Source organism: Macaca thibetana, chromosome 9, assembly GCF_024542745.1.
Source record: "Macaca thibetana thibetana isolate TM-01 chromosome 9, ASM2454274v1, whole genome shotgun sequence".
Classification (NCBI taxonomy): domain Eukaryota; kingdom Metazoa; phylum Chordata; class Mammalia; order Primates; family Cercopithecidae; genus Macaca; species Macaca thibetana.
In genome coordinates this window covers 53897709-53915901 of record NC_065586.1, presented here as the reverse complement: position 1 = coordinate 53915901, position 18193 = coordinate 53897709, and the positions used below count along the sequence as shown (strand labels likewise).

Genomic DNA, 18193 nt, shown 5'->3' with positions numbered 1-18193 from the left:
TGCGCATTACATACATGTATCAAAATAGTCCACTGTGCCCATACATATGTAAAATAATTGTGTCAAAATAACATGTTTTAAATTAACAAGAGAGTAAAGAATACATTACCAGAAGTAAAAACAAACAAACTCCAAGAAAAGACTATAGTTACAATTATATCCCTATGTGTCAATCTGGAAAGATGGCTGGGATATATAAAAGAAAACACTAATTGTAGAAGAGTATATGCAGTATGATCTTATTGGTGCAAAGTAAGAGAATGTGTGTTTGTGTGTCTGCACGTGTGTGCTCCTTAGCCTATTTCTTTGAAGACAGTTGCTGCTACCTGCCAGTTTCAGTTCCTCCAAGGTGCAGAATGGAAAAACCTCTCTCCCTCTCCTCAAAACCTCAGTAAAGCGTCATGTGTTTCTCTGGGGTTTGGAAAGTTCAAAATGTTCAGGGGAGAAAGAAGGGTGACAGGGCTGCATTGGCAAAAATGGAAATAAAAACAAGTAATGTGATTTTTAAGGCAAATTGGATGCGATTTCTAGGCAACAGAAAGATATTTATTGTGTTATTCTTTTTAAGAATAAAACGGCATTATTAGAGAGGCATCAATGTAATATACATGTGTGTAAATATACAGCACACAACATATGTGTGTGTACGTATGTATATAATGCATACACACATATTTGCTTAGTTTACTGGCAGCCTCAGGAAAGAAAAGCCTCACCTTCCATCCCCGTCATGTGACTGAGCTGTCCCTTAGATTCTGACATTATAAGTGATCTTGAAATATATCCATGATTAGTAAATTAATTTGTGCATTCCCTTGTCTTCAGATACAGGTAGAACAAGCATGTTCCTCTGACTCTGGGAAGGTTCTAGCAGAGGACTGAGCTGGAAAAAGGATTTCTAGACAATTTTGGCAATCCATCTAATCCCTGTCAGCCTCAGTTGACTGAAGTATGGAATGGGGATTTACTCTCTGTACAGCTCATAGAGTGCTGTGATGATCCAAAGTGACAGAAAGAACCAGCAGTCACAAACAGCCTCCTCCTACTGCTAGCACCCAGGGCAGCTGGAAAAGGGGTCAGGGGAAGGGTCCCCTGAACACTAAGAGAGAGGCCTCAAATATGCAGAGAAGCCCATGCACTGTGCTTAGGGCATGTGCATGGCCTCCACTCTGCACCCCTTTGAAACAGGAGAGTCCCCTGATCCCCCTCACAGGATGCATGGCAGGGGTGTGGCTCACCTGTTTGGTTGCCCCACTGCTCAAACCCCTAGGGGGAGCATGCAGATGGGCAGGTGCAGAGGCTGGGGTGAGTGCTTTGTGGTCCGGCCCCACGGTAGTGTCTAGGGATGGGTGCCTGTAACCCTTGTGTTACAAAGCTCTTTCAGCTTTGCATACACAGGTGGCTTAAGTGTTAATCAGCTCAATGGACCCTCTGCCTTATCATAAGGGCAGAGGGCCAGTGTGACAGCTTTCTGTATCCCAAGCTTTCACCCAGCATCCTGGAAGAATCAGATCACATGTGGACTTGAAGGATGAGTGCAAGATTTTATTGAGTGGTGGAGGTGGTTCTCAGTGAGATGGATTGGGGGCCGGAAAGCGGAATGGAGTGGGAAGGTGATCTTCCCTTGGAGGCGGGCCACCCAGTAGCTGGTATCTTCTCTGATCACCTCTGTGCAAACTCCCCTCAGTGTTCAGATGTTCCTCCTCTCCTCTCTGTCTCTCCCTGCCACATCGTTCCACTGTCCATTTGCTTGTCTGCTGGTCTGCTGGTCTGCTTCTGGAGCCTGGGGTTCAGTGTTTATATGGTTGCAGGATAGGGGTTGTGGCAGGCCAAAAGGCAACTTTTTGGTCATGAAAACAGAAATGTCTTTTCCCATTTAGGGCTACAGGTCTTCAGGCTTGAGGGTGGGGCCTTTGTTGGGGAACCACCCTTTTTCTACCCAGTGTTTCACTGTTTCCCGTCACTATCATTTCCCGCCTCTGAAGAGGCACATCTAACTGCCATTAGAATATGGACGATGACCAGTCTTAGCTACTTCCTGCTGACAGGGGGAGCTCTTTTGGGGAAAATGTCAGTCAGATTCCTCCCAGAGGTCTATCTAAGGGTCCCTGGCAAAGGGGAGCCATCATCTGAGGCTCTGATTGCCTAAACATCTTGAGTTTGATGACCTCTAAGTGAGAGAGGGAAAAAAAGTTTTATAAGGTGAAATAGGCATGGGTTAAAAGTGTGTATTTTACAAGGAAAGAATCTAGTGCCAAAGACACGGAAATAAGAAGTAAAATGTACTAATTACCCTGAAAACACTATTATACCCCATGGTATAGAACAGAACAAAGGTAGGAACAGCAAGCATAGGCAAGACTATAAAGAGAACATACATGGAATGTTAATTAACACTTATCTTTTGTGATTTTTAGCTTGAATTTCCTGATCTCTTCACAATGGTATTTTGGGTGCTCTTCTAGGTTGAAAGAGGTGACTCTGTTGGCTTCCCAGGCCTTTCCTTGTATACTGAATCCAAGAGTCTATTCTGGTGACCTTGACCTTCACCGCTGTAGGAGTGGAAAGAAGTACAGTGCAAGGTCCCTCCCAACCAGGGCATATTGAGGGAGAAAGGTAAAGAAGTACCTTTACCAGTACTAGGTCCCCTGGGTTGAATAGAGGTGGGCCTGGTTCACGGGACTGGGCCTTCAACAGTTGTTTCAGTTTCTGTTGGAAATGGACCAAAGAGGTTTGTGCTTAATTAAATCAGAGGTTTCTTGGTCTAGCAAGAAATCATTCGTGAGAAAAGACCATCCATACATAGTCTCAAAGGGACTCAAACCCAGCCTTGAAGAAGTGTTTCTGATACACAGCAGGGCTATGGAAAGAAGAGTAGTCCAGGGGAGATGAGTCTCCTGAGACAGTTTCTTCAGGTGCCTTTTGATAATATCATTCGTCTTTTCCACCTTTCCTGAGGATTTTGGTCTCCAAACACAATGAAGATGGTACTGTATGCCTAGTGCCTTTGAGACCCCCTGAGTGACAACTGCCTTGAATGAGGGGCCATTATTGCTCTGGAGGTACTTAGGGAGTCCAAAGTGAGGAATTATCTCATTGATTAGTACTAGCCTCAGAGGCTTTCTCTGTCTGACGTGGAAATGCTTCTACTCAGTTAGTGAAGGTATCTATCCATACTAGGAGGTACTGGATGCCCCTTGCCTTTGGCACATGGGTGAAATCCATTTGCCAGTCTTCCCCCAGGTAGCCTTGGAGAAGATGCTGTTAATTAAGGGGATTGTTTTTAAGGCAGGCCTTGCAAGCATTAACAACCTGTTTAACTGTTTATATCAGGTTTTTATCTGAGAACAATCTGAGCCAGTTGATAGGTTTTATCTTTACCTAGGTGGAAGATCTGGAGAAGGCTTTTAAGAACTTTTCATTGGTTGCCAGCTGGTAGATAAAGCATACTATCCCAAGAGGTGGCCCATTCTATTTCCACAGGAGAGTATTGAGGTTTTATTTCTCTGATGGGGCCCTCCCAGATCAGTGGGGCTTCAAGTGGGTCAGAGACCTGGGGTCCCCTTGCTGCCGATTTAGCTGCTCAGTCTGCCAGCCTGTTTCTCTCAGCTATTTCATCTATCCCTCTTTGGTGGCCTTTACAATGTATTCCTGCCACTTCCCGTGGGAGGAAAACAGCAAAATAGTCTATTAATTTCCTCATGGCATGTAATGATACCCATTAGCTGTGAGGAAGTTCCTCTCTTTCCAGATAGTGGCATGGGTAAGGAGAACTAGGAAAGGATACTTAGAATCAGTATAAATGTTAACTGTTTTTCCTTTGCTTAATTCAAGTGCTCTCATGAGGGTGATTAGTTTGACCAGTTGAGCACTTGTGCTAGAGGAGAGAGGTGTGCTCTCAACAATATAGTTCAGAGTAACTATTGCATACCCTGCTTTATGATTTCCTTTTTCAACAAAAGAACATCTGTCCATAAAAATAATCCAGTCTGGATTTTTAAGGGGGTTTTCTTGAGGTCTCCTCTGGCCGCATAAGTTTGTACTACTATTTATTCACAGTCATGTTAAGTTCCCCAGCTTCCTCTGGGAGGAAGGTAGCTGGATTTAGGGAGGGACAGGTTCCTAATTGGACTGAAGATCCTTCTAATAACAGAGCTTGATACCTGAGGAGGTGGTTGCCTGTTAGCCAGAGACTCCCCTTAAAAGTATTTCTGCCACATTATGTGGGGTATAAATGGTTAAGTTATTACCCATGGTTAACTTAGTAGCCTCTGGTACCAGCAAGGCTACTGCTGCAATTGACCAGAGACAGGCCAGTCATCCTTTGGCTACCAAATCTAGCTCTTTACTCAGTTAGCCCACAGGCTGCTGGGCTGGACCCTGGGCCTGTGTTAGGACTCCCAGTGCCATTCCCTTTATTTCTGATATATAAAGATTAAACGTTTTTCCCAAGGCGGGGACTAAGGACTGGTGCCTTAAGCAAGGCTTGTTTTAGTTGGTCAAAAGCCTTTTAACCTCCAGTTCCCAAATTAGGCAGTGAGTATCAGCTGCTTGAGTCTCCTTTATTAGGTGATAGAAGGGATGTGCTATTTCACTGTACCCAGATATCCATAGTCTGCAGAATCCTGTAATGTGTAAGAATCCCCTCAGTTGATTGAGTGTTTGGGGAGGAGAAAGGAGGAGATAGATTTAATCCTTTCTTTGCCCAATGCCCTGGTCCCCTCTGACAAGACCAGGCTTAGGTACTTCACTGAAGTCTGACAGAGCTGAACTTCACATTTTGAAACATTATATCCTCTGTTAGCCAGAAAATTAAGAGGAGCCTTACTTCCCTGCTGAGAGATTTCCTCACTTGGAGTGCAGAAAAGAAGGTCATCCATGTATTGCAAAACTTTGACTTGAGGATAAAGGAACTTGGAGAGATCTCTCCATAATGTCTGCCCAAACAAGTGGGGGCTGTCTTGGAATCCCTGAGGTAACACTGTCCAGGTTAACAGGGTGGTTTGGTTAGAGGGATCCTCAAACAAATTTGTTTGCATTGGATCCTCAATGCAAACAAATACTGGGAGTTGGGGTATAATTGTATGCAGAAGAAGGCATTCTTTAGGTCCAGGAACCATTTAGTTCCTTCAGGTATTTGAGCTAGCGGGGTATACAGATTGGGAACCATTGGGTGTATTGGAACCACAGCCTCATTAACAAGGAGGTGGTCCTGAACTAGTCTCTATTTCTAGTTGGGTTTTAGTACCCCCAATATTGGGGTATTACAAGAGCTATTGCAGGGTTTGAGTGGGCCCTCCATCTTCAAGTTATCAATGATGACTTCTAGTCCTTTCCTAATCTCTAGTTCCAGGGGATATTGTTTCTGGTTAGCAAAGGAGGTGGGATCGTTAAGATGGAACCAGACTGGTATGGTAGTTGTGGCTCTGCCAATCTTCTCTTGAGTTGCCCAAACTTCTGGGTTCATATTGGCCTCTACTAGGATTAGACAAAGAGTTTCCCTAGGGGCCATCAGAATGGTTGTCCCCCTATGGGCCAGAATATCCCTACCCAACAGAGGAGTTGGGCTTTCAGGCATAATTAGAAAAGCTTTGGTGAACAACCCCGCTACAGCTAAGGGGTTGGAAAAAATATTGGGTTAAAGACCTTCCTGAGATGTCCCTCACAGTCATTCTAAGAGAGGAGAGGGGGCCTGGATTCAAGAGAACTGAGAGACCAGCCCCAGTGTCCAAAAGGAGGTCCACTTTCCCCCTTCAATTTCCATGATTACCCAGGGCACCTGGATGGTAATGGTGGTCTGGACCACAGGAGTCAGGAGAGGAGCCCTGGGACCTGTCAGTCCTGCTGCTGGACCATTTGGAAGACTAGCTCTGGACCTGGTGACCAGCATGCCAGGAACAGTCCACCCTCCAACGGTCCCCATTGCAGATTGGACAGGGTTGAGGTGGCTTCCTCATGCTGCCTGAGCAATTCTTCTTAAAATGCCCTGGTTTGCCACATCTGTAGCAATCAACAAGTGTACCCTGAGAGTTCTGGGGTTTGTGGGCTTGTCTGTTGGCCATTAAAGTCTCTGTTTCTTTCCTGTATTTCCTCTCTCTCTTGTGCCTACCTATCTCTATTATAAAAGACCAAGGTGGGTACTTTCAGAAGGTTCTCTAAAGTACTGACTGGTCCCAGGGCCTGTCTTTGTAGCTTCCTCCTGATATCAGGGGCTGCCTGAGTAATAAATTTATCCTTTAGGATTAGTTGTCCCTCAACTGAATCAGGGGATAGAGAGGTCTGCTTTACTATAAGGCCTCCCTTGGCCTTTCCAGGAAGGCAGTGGGATTTTCATCAAATCCCTTGTCAATCATGGATAATTTAATATAATTGAGAGACTTGGTCCTGGTCTTATGGAAGCCCACCATTATGCACCTCTGAAAGTGTCTCCTCTTCCAGTCTTCCATTTTGTCATTGGGATCCCATTTAGGGTAATCTATTGACACTGCTTCTCTTCCAGTTGGATAATGTTTGCCCCCTTCCCTGACACTATATGGGATACTAAGCTCATCCCCAAATCTCTCTGCTGCTTGCAGAGCAGGCTGCCTCTCAATGTCTGTCAAGGTCTGGTTCAAAAGCACCATAATGTCTCTCCAGGAGAGATCAAATATTTGGGTGAAATTCTGGAAAGCCTCTATATATCTGTTGGGGTCATCTTAAAACTTCCCAAAATCCCCCTTAATTCACTTTAAGTCCTGTAGAGAGGAGGGGACCTGGACCTTACTGGGCCCAAATTCACCAGGCATTGGTTTAATGGGCAAGAGTGAGGTTGGGGCTTGTGTAGGGTAAGGAATTTTAGGAGGGGGCAAATGAGAGGCTGAAGCTGAATAGGAAGGTTGGGGTGAACCCAGAGGGGAAGAGCTGTGGGGGCTGGCTTCTCTGCTTGGGGTGCCTCTGGGATTCATATCTTTAGTTTCCTAGGCTTGCCCCTTGCAGTCTTCCCTGAGATGGCAAACAGGAGGACTGGATCAATCTTACACTGTCAGCAAAGGTCTGGATTGCCTTGCAAGGTATAGAAAGCCTACACATGTGGGACCTCAGACCATCTATCCTCATGTGTACAGAAAAAGTCCGACTGCTGGATAGTATTGAAATGTATGGTTCCTTCCTGAGGCCCACCCAGTCCTTCATAATTTGGCCAAACCTTTGTGTAGAGGGCTATGAGGCATTTTTCTTCCAGATTAAGAGGGTCAAAGCAGTCTCATTAGTTCTGAATACACTCCAGAGGGGTATAAGCTGGGGATGGTGAAGAGAGATGGATACCTATTCTGAAAGACAGAGAATAGAGGCATCCCTCATTCCCTTCTTTCTTTCAGTGAAAACTCAGGGTGTGATGGATAGAGAAAGTGAGTGTCCTTCCTTTCTCTTCCATCTTTTTGTTCCTGAGCCCTGGTGACCTCAGCAGGTGCCACTCATGATTACCAATGTGGCATGCACCCATAAAGCAGAAAAGGCCTAGATAATAGGAATTATTTGCCTTCACCTATGCCTCCATCTTCCCCTGCTGTCAACAACCTTTGAGTTCCCTGGGCCTCATTTATGCCATGAAGCATGGCCTCCTTCCATGGGTGGGGATTTAGTGTGCAGGAATTGGTCCTGCCCATTTACATTGTGCCTGATGCCTGGCTTTGGATCCCTCAGATCTGGTTTTCCTTTCTAGGGCCTCAGTCTGAAGTTTGGAATCAAGTGTGGGACTAAAAAGTATTTCAAGAGGCTGCACGTATCTGTTTAGATGGTTTCAAATGAGCTCTGCCAAGTGTGCTGGTATCATCCAGCGGGGCCTGCTCCTCTGTTATTTTCCCTTTCAGCAGCAGAGTGCTGGGAGGGGGAACTCTCTTGCTTAGAAAAGGAAAAGAAAAAAACCAAAAACCCAAAACAGTGTAAGGGGAGAAAGGGGAAGGTACTGGGGGAATGTTAGAAACAAATTTTCAATGCCGCTAAAGAAATAGCACTCGAACACAAATTTTCTCAGCAAGGCAAATTTGCTTCTGCAGGAGGGTGTGTCTCGCATGTGGAGCAATGGTGAGAGCACCCAGAACAAAGGAAAGAAGGGGTTTTTATTGTCTCTTAATGCAGCTTGTCCCTGTAACTGTACCCTGCCTCCATTGGCTGGAGTTGGACTGTACAATCTAAGCTGAACCCGGTTGGCTAACTTGAAAAGTGCAGGAATGCAGTTACCCTGGTGGGTAGGCAGGAAGATCAGTTTCAGCAGGAGAAGCCTTTGTGATGGAAGAAGTAATTCACAGAGGGGGTAGCAGATGTTAAATGTGCACTCTATAGATAAGGACTGATGGGAAGGTTGTTTACCAGGGCCGGGGGAACACAGAGAGTAAGGAAGTCTGGTCTTGAAAGCAGGGAGCAAAGGACAAGGAAATTTAAGCAAGCTAAACCTTTGAAGAAGAATTTCCTACTGTATTTAACAGGGAAGAACCCCTTGCTCAGTGCAAATTTTTTGCTTTAATCATTGTATCTTTCCCCAGGATCGAACAGGGCTGAACTCCTTGGCCAGAGGAGGGAAAGTTCCATTGGCGTGGCAGCCAAGAAGTGCTGGCTGGCCTTTCCAGCAGGGCCCCTGGCAGGAGCCACTGTTTCTCCCACCCCTTGTGGCCACTGGGCATGGCTTTTGCATGCTGTGGACATTCCTATGTGCCCGAGCCAGGAGGGGAGCGAGTATGAGAAGGGGGGGCAGTGTACCATGAGCGACTGCGGCTGTCAGAGTGGATGTGGGCATCGGCGCGTTCGAGAAAAAACAAAAACCACATTGTTCTGATTTGCACCTTTGATGGCTAAGCCAAACACTCATTCTGTTTAATAGTATAGCCACAGCCTGTAGCAAAACTCTTAACTTTATAAAGGAAGAAATAAGAACCATTTCAAACTGTGAAAGAAATAAAGACACCAAGTGAAGTCTGTGGGTCTTGGCCAACGGAGTTCAGTCTTGGGGCCTTGCAGCAAAAATGCCTTTGGTTGTCGGAGGGTTTTACTCCAGTCCAATGTGGCAGCCAGACCCCTGTGAAGGGAAACAGAGCAGGAAAGAGAGAGGTGGCAGGGCCCTGGAGAAGATACAGATCTGACAGTTTCACATCTGTACTCCCCCTCCCGATGAATATCCCAGACAGGGCTCCAGCTAAAATGGAAGAGCTCCCTTATCCCTCTTGCAGGACACGCAATAGGGGTGTGGCTTGCCTGTTCAGTCACCCCACTGCTCAAACCCCCAGGGGAGCATGCAGATGGGCAGGTTACAGAGGCCAGGGTGAGTGCTTTGGGTTTTGGCCCTGTGGTAGTGTCTAGGGGTGGGTGCCTGCAACCCCCCTGTTACAAGCTCTTTCAACTTTCCCGTCCACAGACATCTTGAGTGTTAATCAGCTCAAAGGCAGGGGGCCAGTGTGACAGCTTTCTGTAACCTGAACTCTCACCCCCAGCATCCCAGAAGAATCAGATCACACACGGGCTCAGAAGATGAGTGCGAGGTTTTATTGAGTGGTGAAGGCGGCTGTCAGGGAGATGGATAGGGAACTGGAAGGAGGAATGGAGTGGAAGGTGATCTTCCCCTGGAGTTGGGCCTCCCAGTAGCTGGACTCTTCTCCAATCGCCCCAGTCAAACTCTCCTCAGTGTTCAGCTGTCCCTCCTTTTTTCTCTCTCTCTCTGCCACATCATTTCGCTGTACGTCTGCTTGTCTGCTGGTCTGCTGGTCTGCTTCTGGTGCCTGGGGTTCAGGGTTTATATGAGTGCAGGACAGGGAGTGTGGGGGGCCAAAAGGCAACTTTTTGCTCACAAAAACAGAAATGTCTGTTCCCATTTAGGACCATGGGTCTTGAGGGTGGGGCCTTTGCTGGGAACCACACTTCTACCCAGTGTTTCCCTGTCTCCTGTCCATATCACTTCAGTCTTACCTTGCCCACGTGGGAAAGCATCATCTTCCTGGTTTCAGTCATACTGGATGAGGCGGGAGTCCAGCCACAGGGAGTGGGATTCCAAGTGCAATGAGACTGTGGACTCTGAGGTGGCTTGGCATGGGCGCCCAAGGACTGGCTGTGTGAAGAGGATGTCCCTGTAGAGGGAGGAAGCCCAACGTGGAGGGTGAGGCCCCGAGGAGAGTGAGAAAGATACTGAAGGAGAGTGGACTGGCGGGGGCAGTGAAGCCTAAGCAGGGGGAGGAGGCTATGGACACAGCTGAGTGGCCTGGCATGGGCACTTGGAACTCAGCAGGAACTACAGCAATTCTTAGAGCTAAGAGTGACAAATTTGTGTTGGGAGGAGAACCATCTTCTTAACGACATTCTTTAGATTCACTGGTGCCACGTGCTGGTAAACTGTAGCTGTTTCAACATCAAACACGCATAGTGCCCCCTGCAGCCTGCAGGTGAGTGCTTGGCACTCCCCGACGGCGGGTGGTAGGCCTCATGCACATTGCTACAAAGCAATCGATGGGCAACAGAGACAGTGTGATGAGGAATGGGATCTTTACAATAGTCCCAAAGTGTGTCCTCACAACATAGTCACTGATTGAAACCAGAAAAAGAACGTATTTATGGTGGCGAAGCGTGACACCCACCACCTTAATTCAATGATCAACACGAACATCATCAGTCTTGGGGCAAACTAAAGTCCCATGCTGCCCAGTAGAATGGGAGGAGCACAGCGGGTGTCTATGGTATTTCTGCCAAAGTTACAGAACCTGAATCTAATTGTGAGCCAATACATCAAAAAAAAAAGAACAACAGCAACAAACCAAAAAATAAACAAAGTGAGGGGCATTCTACACAGTCAGTCCCCTGTGATCTTCACACTGTGTTCAGGTCATGAAGGTGAAGGGAAGACAGAGGGACTTTGTGGGTTTCAGGACACTGGAGAAGCGTGACAAAGGAATACGGCACATGGCTCACAAATGGATCCTTTGCTATAAAGGACACTATTGGGGTGTTGGGTACATTTTGCATAGGGCCTGAAGACTATGTGGAGTTATTGTATCAGTGTTCATTTCTTGATTATGGTTATAATGCGAAAATGTCTTTGCGCGAGAAACACATTAAAGTATTGGGGTGTTGGGGTTTCATGTTGACAATCTCCTCTCATAGGTTCAGGAAAAAATATTTGTACCATGCCTGCAATTCTGTAAATTTGATGTTTCAAGATAATAAAAACAAAAAGGAAACTGAGCCTCAAAATGTTACATAACCTGACCGAGTCCACATGGGTAAAAAGTGACAGCGCTGGGTCAAAACTCAGGTGTGCCTTTTCCCTAAAGCCACGCCCTGCCCTGCCAACCACAAGGCCCTGCACATCCGAGTTGGCCTCTGTTCCTGCTCATCACCTGCAAAACAGCCCTGCCCCCGCCCACAGCCGAGTTGCTAGAGCTGCTCCCCATCTGCCCCTGCCCTGCTCTGTCCTGGCTCCCCCATCCCACACCTGGCCCAGCACTCATCTCACTTTGTAGCAGGCAGCACTGGGGCAGCAGAAAGAGTCCATGCTGCAAATTGCACTGGCCAGCTTCCCGCTCCCAGGAGTGGGGTCCATTGGCTGATCTCCTGCTGCCCGGAAGAGCTCCAGACTCCTCAAGGGTTTGAGATTCATCAAACCAATTCCAAATAAACCAGGGGAGGTTTTCCTGTCTTGGTTCCTATTGTCACCACTTCCACAGTAGGAGATTCCCTCCTAATCCAGATGCTTGAACCAGGACTAGGACTTCATATATCACTGGGACACTTAGCATAATCACCATTGCAGGTTGCCAGACATCACCCAAAGATAGTTCTGCCAAAGACGGAAAGACAGAAACTGCAGATCTCCCATGACTTTCCAGGTGCTGCCCTGATTCCTCTAGCTGAACCCGCCAGAGCAGAGGGAAGCAGAACTTGAAGCATGTTTGCCTGTCATTCTGCCCATGTGCCCACCAATTCAGCTACAAGCTCCAGGGACATGGGCTAGGGGAGCTTGGGGCTCAGGGCTGAGCCAAGTCACAGGGCAGACAGGTTGGCCTGAATCAACCTGACCATGCTCAGCTGGAACAGTGACTTCTTCGTTGTCTGAATCTAAACCAGGAACCCAATGGGGCTTCCTTAGTGACTGTGTAAGGGCTCTCAGCTTTCACTGCTAAGGAGCTTGCTAGGGACAGGGTGGGTGACCTCAGCCACGGGAGGATTTCTCTTCTTACAGACCTGGAGTTCCTCTTTGGCAGGTTCTGTGCTCCCCTCAAGGGTCCTTGGAGATCCTCTAGCCTGAGTGCTCTTGGGGAAATGTGCTGTGTAAACACCATGCCCATTTCCTGCCTGGAGCACAGGTTTTGTGGTAGGGCTCTCAGGGATGGGAGGAAGCCTGGCAGCCCCCACACCTATAAACGCTGCTGTCTACCTTGCCTTCTGACTTGGAGGCAGAGACCCAAGGAGCTGGAGGCTCTGTGTGTGGGTGAGTTTAGCCCCATCCCCTGGGTGTTCTCCAGCTTGAGGATCACAGGCAGAGAGGACCAGCCAGCAGCCACAGGCCTGACCAAGGCCCAGGCTGGGAAGAAGAGTGACTCCCCATCCCCCACTGGGAGGTGTTTCACAGCACAGTCAGCATAAGTGACCTGCAAAGATCCTCATGTTTGTTATCTTCTTTGGCCAGATCCATCCCTACAGGGTTCAGCAGGGTCTACAGGAGGGGCAGTGAGAGAACAGACCCCAAAAAGAAAGGGGACTCCATCATGACCACCTTGAAGGGGGCCAGGCTGCAGGCCCCATTCATCTCTTTTCATTCTCAGGTTGCTGATTTCTTAGAGCCTGAAAAGAAGGTAACTGAGCATATGAGGGACAGATGGAGTGAGTCAGTGAGTGAGTGACCTCATCCTTGCTCCTAATAGACTGGGAGGCACAGGGCAGCTTTTCTGCAGAGCATGGAAGATTCGGCTGAAGTCAGAGAGGTGAAGCCAGTTTCCCAGGGTAACAGTGAGGCACTGACAGAAAGGAGACTACAGTGGAGTCCAGGTCCCCGGGCTCCCCAGAGCTCCTTACTCTTCCTCCTCCTCAGCAGCCTGGAGACCCCACAACCTCCAGCCAGAGGCCTGAAGCGGGAGACCGCGCCAGGTGCCAGATGATGCTGGGAATTTTCCTGGGTGCTTCGGGTCTTCCCAGCACTCTGGTCTCGCCTGCCCTGTCTCTCGGGCTCTACCCAGCTTCCTGAGTCCTGACAGAGCACAGTGGGGGAGATGTTGGCAGAGGCAGCAGATGGGCTCACGGCCATCCCTCCTGCAGGAGCAGCAGCTGGAGCCGGAGCCATGTGGCTGTGCCCTCTGGCCCTCACTCTCACCTTGATGGCAGCCTCTGGCGCTGTGTGCGAAGTGAAGGACATTTGTGTTGGAAGCCCTGGTGTCCCCGGCACTCCTGGATCCCATGGCCTGCCAGGCAGGGATGGGAGAGATGGTGTCAAAGGAGACCCTGGCCCTCCAGGTACTGTGCTGGAGACCCCACCGTCTGCAGAGGGACACAGACCCCTTTTCAGAAGGCCCGTCTGTCTAGGCCCCTAGGCTGTGGGCCATAGTGAGCTGGGTGGGACCTGATGGGCTCCTGGGGCCCTTAGGATGGCACATCCTGGAGAGTCTGTCCTCATAGTGCCCATGGAGTGATAACTGGGACAGCCCCAGTGATAATGAGGGTCGAGTCTCACTAGCTCCAATCAGTTGTGGGTGACGGATCCCACACATCCATGTCCTGTTTCTCTGCAGGCCCCATGGGTCCGCCTGGAGATATGCCATGTTTTCCTGGGAATGATGGGCTACCTGGAGCCCCTGGTATCCCTGGAGAGTGTGGAGAGAAGGGAGAGCCTGGCGAGAGGGGCCCTCCAGGTGAGCAGGGTGGGGCAGGTGGGCAGTGGGAACACGGGCACAGCAACCCTGAAGTCCGTTACACAGGGCTGATGGGGATCAGACAAACCCTGCAGGTTCCCCAAGGGCATTTGGCTCAACCTAAGTAAGAGAATGTGAACTTGAGGGAAAAAGCCAAAGTGTCTGGGGAGTGTGGTCACAATTCAGGGAAGGGCAGGTGTGGGAAGTCCTCCATGCCTCGTGACCGCCGATGGGGAGACACGGAGTCAGGTGTGGGACAAGGGACAGCGCTGGGAGGTGGGGGAGGCGCGTCCTGGGACGCAGCACTGGGGGCAGTCTGAAGGGTGAATGTGGACCAGACATCCAGGCAGATGGTGTGATCAGGAGCCCACAGGCAGATGGGAATTTGAAGCTCAGAGTGGTAAGCAAGGCCATCAGGGCAGCACAGAGAGCATCATGCTTGCCCTTGGTGGAGGGTGCGGGAGAGGGACTTGCCCCACAGAGGCAGGCAGACAGAGCCACTCGAGGGACAGAGCAGGAAAGAGGACAAGGGGTGGGGGTCTCAGCAGGGGCAACACTTCGCTAAAGAATAGGGGACCGGGGGTGTGGAGACACACTGGAGTCTTGTGGACCCTCTGAGCCTGGGGCCCGGGCGATGCCTAGCAGCAATGAAAGGGCAGAGTTCCAGGATTGCAGATGGCAAAATGCCTGCGTGGCAGCAAGTGGGGGTCTTCACTGGCCTGCCCCTCCTTCTGTGTGGGGCGCTCTCCGCAGGGCTTCCAGCTCATCTAGATGAGGAGCTCCAAGCCACACTCCACGACTTCAGACATCAAATCTTGCAGACAAGGGGAGGTAAGGGGACCCCCTGGGCCTCACAGGGTAGGAGTTTCCCACAAATTCCCCTCATTCTCAGCAGCAGCTTCTAGAACATAGAGATGACAAACAGGCTCGCACATGTCAGGTCTTGGGGAAAGGAATGATGCTCGCTTTTCTGATGTCTTTGAATGGCCCAGAGGAGACAGAACCCGACACACTTCACTCCCCATTTCATAGGAAAGCAAGTTCTCCACCCGTCTTGCTTTCCACTGAATCCCAGGAAATGGCACCATTTCTGGCAATAAGTAATTGTTAAATAGATGAGTGAATAAATGGATGAAAGCCTAGAAGAGAATTTAGAAAACTGCAATTGGAAGAGGAAGAGAAGACACAGAGAGAGGCAGAGATGGAGAGACTGGGGAGAGTCCAGTAGCAGAAAGCCCAGGTAAGGGAGGTGGCTTAGAGACAAAGCAGTCAATGGCCTGACCCAGTCTCCTCTGCTCCCAGCCCTCAGTCTACAGGGGTCCATACTGGCAGTAGGAGGGAAGGTCTTCTCCACCAATGGGCAGTCTGCCACTTTTGATGCCATTCAGGAGGCATGCGCCAGAGCAGGCGGCCACATTGCTGTCCCGAGGAGTCCAGAGGAAAACGAAGCCATTGCGAGCTTCGTGAAGAAGTACAACACGTATGCCTATGTGGGCCTGACTGAAGGACCAAGCCCTGGAGACTTCCGCTACTCAGATGGGACCCCTGTAAACTACACCAACTGGTACCCAGGGGAGCCCGCGGGTCGGGGAACCGAGCAGTGTGTGGAGATGTACACAGACGGGCGGTGGAATGACAGGAACTGCCTGTACAACCGACTGACCATCTGTGAGTTCTGAGAGGCATTTATGCCACGGGACAGGGAGGATCCTGTCTGGCCTTCAGCCTCCATCCCGAGGCTCCACTTGGTCTGTGAGATGCTGGAACTCGCTTTCAATAGAATTCACTTGTGGCTATTAGAGCTGAAGGCATCCTTAACCATTTCATTCCCCTGATGGGCCCTGACTCTTCCCCCAAATCACTGGCCAGCCTTGACACTTCCCTTGCAAACCCTCCCAGCACTGCACCCCAGGCAGCCACTCCTAGCCCTGGCCTTCGGCATGAGATGGAGCCCTCCTTATTCCCCATCTGGTCCGGTTCCTTCACTTACAGATGGCAGCAGTGAGGTCTTGGGCTAGAAGGACCCTCCGATGTCACACAGAGTGCCTGCCTCCTGGTCCCCTCTGCTCTCCCTCTGCAGCCCACTTCCTGCCCAGTGCCATCAGGATGAGCAGTCCTGGCCAAGCATAATGACAGAGAGAGCAGACTTCAGGGAAGCCCTGACTGTGCAGAGCCAAGGCCGCAGTGGAGATTCTCTGGCACTCTGAAGTCTCCAGGGCAGGCCTGGTCAGGCTCTCCATGAGGTCAGAAGGCCAGGTGGTGTTCCAGAAGGGTGGTGGCCAGGCCAACCCCATGACTGATGTGTACGATTCACTCCTTTGAGTCTTTGGATGGCAACTCAGCCCCCTGACCTGAAGACAGCCTGTCTAGACCTCTAGGGTGACCTAGAGCCACCTCCAGATGTGACCAGATTAGCTTTCAACTGATGAACAAATCTGCACCCAACTTCAGACTTCAGTGGGCATTCACACCACCCCCCACACCCCAGGCTCTGCTTTCTCCTTTCATTAATCCATTCACCCAGATATTTCATTAAAATTATCGTGTGCCAGGTCTTAGGATGTGTCGTGGAGTGGGCTAGGTACCCAGTGACAGTTGAAGATTTTTTTTTCCCTGAGCCTATGTCTTCATCTGTGAAATGGGAATAAGAATCTTGTTGCCATCACAGTTATTACCATCCCCCCGGCTACCAAAGTTACTACCAGAACTGTTACTACACACAGAGGCTACTGACCGAGCAGCTATCATTTTCCAATCACCTTGACAAGCACTTCTAATACAGCTTATTATGTCCTATTCAATCTTCACACAATGTCACGGGACCAGTATTGTTTACCCATTTTCTATAAGGACACTGAAGCTTGGAGGAGTTAAATGTTTTGAGTATTATTCCAAAGAGCAAGTGGCAGAGGCTGGATCCAAACCCATCTTCCTGTACCTGAAGCTTATGCTCCCAGCCACCCCACTCCTGAGCTGAATAAAGATGATTTAAGCATAATAAATCATGAATGTGTTCACATGAGTTTCCATAGCTTTGGTTCCAAGAAACATCACATTTCTGTGTTTTTGTGAGTCAAATGAACTCTGGCTCTGAGCTCCCACTTTCCTCAAGATTGGAAAATTCAATCTCAGGATGTGCTTTGTTTGGTGGGAGGGGCGACCTTCTCTCCTCCCTGTGATGCTGCAGGGGGATGGGGAGCTACAGACACCATTCAGAAGAACACATGGGCATCATGAATCCACATGGTCCATTTGTGGGTGGGGACTCCATGTCTTCTGTCCCCTACTCAGTCACCTGAATGATTTCTGCAGCCCAGCAGTGATGGTGGCACTCAGGGCTCAGTCCCAGGCCTCACTGAGGCACCCTAGTCTCAGGTCTGCATGGAATGGGACCACTGTCCCATGACCCAGGGCTACACAGGAATGCGACAATGTCTCCAATTGCTTGAGGAGGCAGCTACATATATGTCCCACCTCTCTCTTCTCCCCCGGTAACACCTGTGAACACTCTTCCTCAGTGCATGTATTACTGTTCTTTGGTGGAAGGAAGCTCTGGATCAACTCTCAGAAAACCAATGAAAATGAGGGGAACAATTTGTCAGTCTTTCATGAGTGATAATTTTTATTCTGGTCACCATTCCACATGTGCCTAAGACCCAGCACACAAATTGTTGAGGCTTCTTCAAAATTAAGAAAAAAAACAAGTAGAAGCATGTACAGATGTATCTCGACTTACGATGGGGTGACATCCCAATAAACACTTTGCAGGATGAAAATATATTAAGTGGAAAATGCATTTAATGCACCTTACCTACCAAACATCATAGCTGAGCCTGGAGTAACTAAAACATGCCCAGAAAACTTATGTTAGCATGCTATGGGGCAAAATCATCTAACACAATGCCTATTTTATAATGAGGTGTTGACTGTCTCTTGAAATTTATGGAATGCTGGACTGAAACTGAATGAATAATTCAGTTATATGTGTACTTTATGTATGGCTTCTACTGGATTTGCATTGCTTTGAAGTCATTGTAAAGTGGAAAAATTTTAAGTCGAGCAATTGCAAATTCAGGACAGTCTGTATTCCCAATTTTATAGATAAATACTTTAGGCCTCTGAAAATTGGTATCTTCTCATTTCTTTTTTTTTAATTTCCAACTTTTATTTTAAGTTCAGGGGTACATATGCAGGATGTGCAGATTTGTTACACAGTTAAACGTGTGCCATCGTGATTACCTGCACAGATCATCTCATCACCTAGCCCAGCATCCGCTAGCTGTTCTTCCTGAGACTTTCCCTCCTCCTACTCCCCACCTCCAACAGGCCCCAGT

The 18193-nt window shown here is 48.9% G+C and overlaps 1 protein-coding gene across 3 annotated transcripts; it reads left to right on the top strand.

Annotated features, from left to right (window-relative positions):
* Positions 1-12328: 12328 nt before the first annotated feature.
* Positions 12329-16853, top strand: LOC126962457 (pulmonary surfactant-associated protein A). Of its 3 annotated transcripts, XM_050803542.1 has the most exons (6): positions 12349-12445; positions 12780-12809; positions 13270-13464; positions 13740-13859; positions 14613-14690; positions 15162-16853. In XM_050803542.1, exons 3-6 carry the CDS (start codon positions 13293-13295, stop codon positions 15536-15538), a joined length of 747 nt encoding a protein of 248 aa, XP_050659499.1. In that variant the 5' UTR covers positions 12349-12445; positions 12780-12809; positions 13270-13292; the 3' UTR covers positions 15539-16853. The 3 variants fall into 3 exon arrangements, with proteins under 3 accessions (XP_050659498.1, XP_050659500.1, XP_050659499.1); XM_050803541.1 differs by lacking the exon at positions 12780-12809 and having other exon boundaries at positions 12329-12445; XM_050803543.1 differs by lacking the exons at positions 12780-12809; positions 13270-13464 and having other exon boundaries at positions 12338-12445.
* Positions 16854-18193: the final 1340 nt, after the last annotated feature.

Coding starts and splice junctions, on each gene's coding strand:
- LOC126962457 (XM_050803541.1), top strand. CDS start 13,293: ATGTGGCTGTGCCCTCTGGCCCTCACTCTCACCTTGATGGCAGCCTCT. Junction 13,465..13,739: donor AGGAGACCCTGGCCCTCCAG/GTACTGTGCTGG, acceptor GTTTCTCTGCAG/GCCCCATGGGTCCGCCTGGA. Junction 13,860..14,612: donor TGGCGAGAGGGGCCCTCCAG/GTGAGCAGGGTG, acceptor CGCTCTCCGCAG/GGCTTCCAGCTCATCTAGAT.